General features: G+C 45.6%; 1 protein-coding gene across 1 annotated transcript; it reads left to right on the top strand.

Annotated features, from left to right (window-relative positions):
• The first annotated feature begins 348 nt into the window (after positions 1-348).
• crip1 (cysteine-rich protein 1) lies at positions 349-4,597 on the top strand. Its single transcript, XM_061744071.1, has 5 exons — positions 349-511; positions 3,255-3,349; positions 3,453-3,510; positions 4,193-4,237; positions 4,361-4,597. Exons 1-4 carry the CDS (start codon positions 472-474, stop codon positions 4,231-4,233), a joined length of 234 nt encoding a protein of 77 aa, XP_061600055.1. The 5' UTR covers positions 349-471; the 3' UTR covers positions 4,234-4,237; positions 4,361-4,597.

The raw sequence follows: 4,597 nt of genomic DNA, 5'->3' as shown, positions 1-4,597 counted from the left end.
CATTAATGACATTTTACTGCATTCAAGATATTTGCTTTCATGGCTCTCAGATAGCTGTAGGTAAAAGTATTTTGCAGGATATGCTAAATGTATGGAGAAGACATGGAATAATGATCATTTTATGACTCTCTGTCTCCCACAGTTGAAGCTGTGAACTGTTCTGTAGGTGTTAGTAGAGAAACGACCAAAAAAATAAATAATGAGCCTCATGTGCTGTTTTCTGCTCACTGAGTGAAAACAGCGTGTCTGAAGCCTCTCCCACTGTGAAGAGAGAGAAGAAGAAAAAAATCAAAGTTTCAGATGAACTATTTCCTCGGTGCTATAAATACGGGAGGAGCTCACATCTGCACTTCAGTGAGGCGTGGTCATTCAGACTGAACAGGTGATCCAGTCCCGCACAGCTGCACTCTCTATCCATCCGCAGGATCTACTTTTTCTTCCTCCACATCAACACACAACAGCTGCAACAAAATGCCAAAGTGCCCAAAGTGCACGAAGGAAGTTTACTTCGGTAAGATAACTCTTAAAAATGTGTTTTTCCGCCACCGTTTGACTGGTTTTACGCGCGGGGTGTCAGTGCGTCTTCAGGCGCATGGCAACATTTCCTGGTTGGTGACAAAGTGCGGGTTTTCTGCACAACAAGGAGGAAACGGACGGCTTGAATTTCATCACCGACATAACAGAGGCAAATACATGACTTTAGATAGATAAGACAAAGATAAAGATAAACTGGAGAGACTTTGGTAAACCAGCAGTGCGCGCAGGTACATTTGGAGAGCAGGAGGGCTGGAACATTTCAGATCAACTATTGACTGAATTATGTCAATAATAGTTATTACTGCTGTATTTATTTGTAAATAAAGCTTATTCAGTCGAGTTGAGATATTAAATGCGTCGTTGGTGCATCAAAATAATTTAATTTGTAGAAACATGATTAACTAAGTTATTCTGGGAAAAAATGCGCTCGATGTAAAATAAAGACCTTCGACTAAAAGTTGTTGGAAAATGTGCAACAAATGTTTATAAAATTCATTCCACAGCGTATGATAACGGATAGAAGTCATAACAACTACTGATAATACTTGTTTAAACTGGTGCCCTGCAGGAAATGTGCATGCAGCTGAATACTTTCACATCCGCGGTGCTGCTGCGCCTTTTCGTTTTTATTCTGGTAAATAATTTCACTGCTTCTTTGTGGCTCATTGTTGCATTTCAGGCATTTGCATGTAAGCTGCAATATAATGATAACGTCGTTGAGGTGGAGCTAATTTTCATCCGCATTTGGGTCCTCAGATAACCCCAACTGTAAATATTGGAGTTTTTTTTATTCCCAGTTTTAATCTTAAATGTTGTAAAAACGTCCAGCGAAGCTCTGCAGGGTGTGTCTCTGCTTTTCACCCACAGACACTCCAGCAGACCAATGTCGCTGTTCAGGAAGATGCTGGTATAGATAATTGATGGATGTGGCAGAGGGGGGAAAGAAACTTAGAAATAATTTATGTGAGGCTGATGCACCTCATCATGTGTGCAGATTAATGGCCAGCAGACTTAAACCGTGACTTCACATGCAAACTCTGGTTATCTGGTGGGTTTTTGGTCCCAGGAGGAGCTGGGATGTCCTCCTTTTTGTTGCATCATGTGCTCCTTGAGCAACAGCAAACCAGGCTGTGCAGAGATACGCCTCCGACTTCCAAGTGTGATCTTGTTCTGAGTCTCACGATAAGCTACCAGAACGGAGAGGAGTTTCTGCACCCAGCGAGGAATGTTCAAACTTATTTCTGTCTCGTTCCATTGACCGCTTTGTCTCCAGCTCTGTGGTACCAGAGGGAGAGATTTATTTTTCCAGAGAGATTTTCAGCGGCTGAGGCCAAAGCCAAAGTCGAGCCCAGCCTTTGGTCTGTCAGTCAGACGGATGGAGCATGCAACCAGGGCGGACGGCCTTTTCCATTGTCCTTTCCTCCCGCTCCAAGAACAATTAAACCAATTAGCTTCTGCCAGAAAAAGCCATGCAATCTCTTATTTATTTTATTTTTTTCCAACGAGGAAGTACACTACCAAAGTATAGCTGAGGGAAATCAATTTCTCCTCACTCCTTCTGCAGTCTCCATCACCCCCCTCCCATCAGCTCATCTGTCTTAATGTTCCTGTGAGCTCTCAGATGGAAACGATCAGGCTACCGCTGCCTGGCTCAGCGATGGAGGTCCAAGTCCAGCAGCAGGGGAGAACTTTTCCCCCATGCTCCATGCAACAAGACGGGGCCTGGGAACGTAGAGGGGAATGTGCTAAGGTGCTGGTTTACTTACAGACGACGGGTCTGTCGTGCTGTGTTTTTCTAATCAGATTTGTGCGTTTGTGTCTGCTGGGAGAGCTGATACGGAGAGCAGATGGGATGGTTCCTGCAGCATCCATCACGCCCCCTTTATTTATATATATGTATGCATTTCCTGTGCTATCGTCAGGCCAAATGTAATGACGCCAAATGAGACTTCATCAGATCTCAGGAAGATATCTGTGCGTCATGGCAGCTGATCCCCTTTACTGCCGGTCCGAGCCCAGTGCTCGCCCTGCCCTGTGGTCCGTTATTTCCAATTAAGTTTTACTGGTCGGACGTTTTTGTTCCAAAGCTCACCACATCCAGCTGGGATGTTTTTCCTTGACCCGACCTGAGCGGTTGACCCAACCCTGCAGACGCCGGGCCGTGCTCTAAAAATCCAACGTCGAATGGGGTTATTTTTAGGCAGGAAATGTGTCACTTCCCAGCATTTTGTGCACAGCTGTAATGAATTGATCTTTTTATTTGATTTTATTTTATCATCCATCTGCTTGCCTTCCTGGTTTTCTCAGCACGTTCGGACTCAGTTCCCCTCAGCTCCGTCTCCGGGCCTCGAACACGAGACTGTGAGAGTCGGATTCCTCCCAACGTTTTTACGATCCTCATGATGGGCGTTTGCGCGTATCAGCCCTCGCTGATAAAGGCCCTCTTTATCAGATTTTATGAGGCAGGAGGAAGCCTGATTCCTCAGGGACACTCTGTCCTCTTCTCTCTTTCTTTTCCTCCTCCTTCCAGCACCACACCCGACAATGTTCTCAGGCTGATCTGCAGTGAGGACATTTGTGTGGCCTTCCAACGGACGTTGGACTGGAGTCCACGTGTGGATGAGCTCACGTGCCACGTGGGGCGACTCGGGCGGGAAGCGGTGCCAGGGCTTTGCGGCCCGTCCTTGTTAACTCCTGTCTGTCTTTGTGTTTGGTAGCTGAGAGGGTGACGTCGCTGGGAAAGGACTGGCACAGGCCATGTTTGAAGTGCGAGAAGTGCAACAAGACGCTGTCGGCCGGCTCACACGCAGAGGTGAAAGATCACACGCTAAATGATGAGCTCAAACTTTGTTATTTATTTGTATCAAGAAATGTTGACTTTTCTTTAATGGTCTCCTTTTTTTTTCTCCCGGCAGCATGAAGGAAAGCCTTACTGTCACAACCCCTGCTACGCCGCGATGTTTGGACCTAAAGGTAAACCTGATGTCATGAAATCATCTAAACAACCATTAATTCACTTATTCATGCAGCGTCTGTTTCCATCCAGCCGCATTGAGTTTCACCGCGAGTCGACCTGCTCAGACTTAACACTCCTCTAACACGTCTCCAATGAGGTTTAGGTCTGGACTCGTGGTCCCTGAACCAGGTCCAGCTTCCCAATTTGTCATCTTGGAATGCGTTTGTTCAATCAGGGAAGAGAGAAAAAAGGTTATTGATGACCTTTTTTGTAAGGACAAATGATGTTAATGAGACCTGACCACCAGGGGCAGCCCCATACCATAATACTGCCACCACATGCATGTACAGTTTGTGCCACAGGACAATTCTTAGGCCAGTTTTCGTAGTTTTGGTTTCTTGGGGAGCTTTTCTGAAGCAGGGTTGTACTTTCAGAGCCAAACTTTTTTCTCGTTCACTTTGACAAATGTGGAGACTTTGTTTTTTTGTAGATAGTAAGTTTATGTCAATGTTTCTGCTGAAGGCTCAGGGGCCTTCAGCTGTCAGACTTTGTCTCGGGGAAGAGCCAACGGTGGAAAACGCTCTGCAACCGTGGAGCTGATGAGGCTCGCGCTTCCTCCACCTCTAACGTTTGCTCTGCATTCCTGATGTCGTGTCCAATTCTGAAGTTTCTTGTCTTTTTTTTTTTTTTCTTCTTCAGGATTTGGACGCGGTGGAGCTGAAAGCCACTCCTATAAATAAAAAGGTACTTTTTTTTCCCGTCCACCCGTCATTTGCTTACGGTTCCGCCTCGCACACGTTTGTAATTTCCATAAAATGTAAGCAAATCTGTCTCACGTGAGCTTTTCTTTGGTGCTTTTCTCGGCAGCGTCCCGCCCCGCGACGAAGATGCCACCTGGAAACGAGATCGAAGAAGCCAGAGTTTTCTCTGAATGCGCAATAAAACCCTGCCAACAAGCTGTGCTCCCATTCAGAGGAGACGTGTTTGTCTACGTGTGTTTTCATTTTGGCGGTCTGGTCTCTGTTTTCTGATTTATTTTCTGTGTGTATGATTCATTCTGAGATCTAGTCTCAACTGGTTTGATTAAACACTTTGTAAAATTTG

The sequence above is a fragment of the Cololabis saira genome, chromosome 16 (genome assembly GCF_033807715.1).
Source record: "Cololabis saira isolate AMF1-May2022 chromosome 16, fColSai1.1, whole genome shotgun sequence".
Taxonomy (NCBI): Eukaryota; Metazoa; Chordata; class Actinopteri; order Beloniformes; family Belonidae; genus Cololabis; species Cololabis saira.
The sequence above is the reverse complement of the archived record's forward strand: the minus strand, read 5'-3'. Positions and strand labels throughout refer to the sequence as shown.

Coding starts and splice junctions, on each gene's coding strand:
- crip1 (XM_061744071.1), top strand. CDS start 472: ATGCCAAAGTGCCCAAAGTGCACGAAGGAAGTTTACTTCG. Junction 512..3,254: donor CACGAAGGAAGTTTACTTCG/GTAAGATAACTC, acceptor TGTGTTTGGTAG/CTGAGAGGGTGACGTCGCTG. Junction 3,511..4,192: donor CGCGATGTTTGGACCTAAAG/GTAAACCTGATG, acceptor TTTCTTCTTCAG/GATTTGGACGCGGTGGAGCT.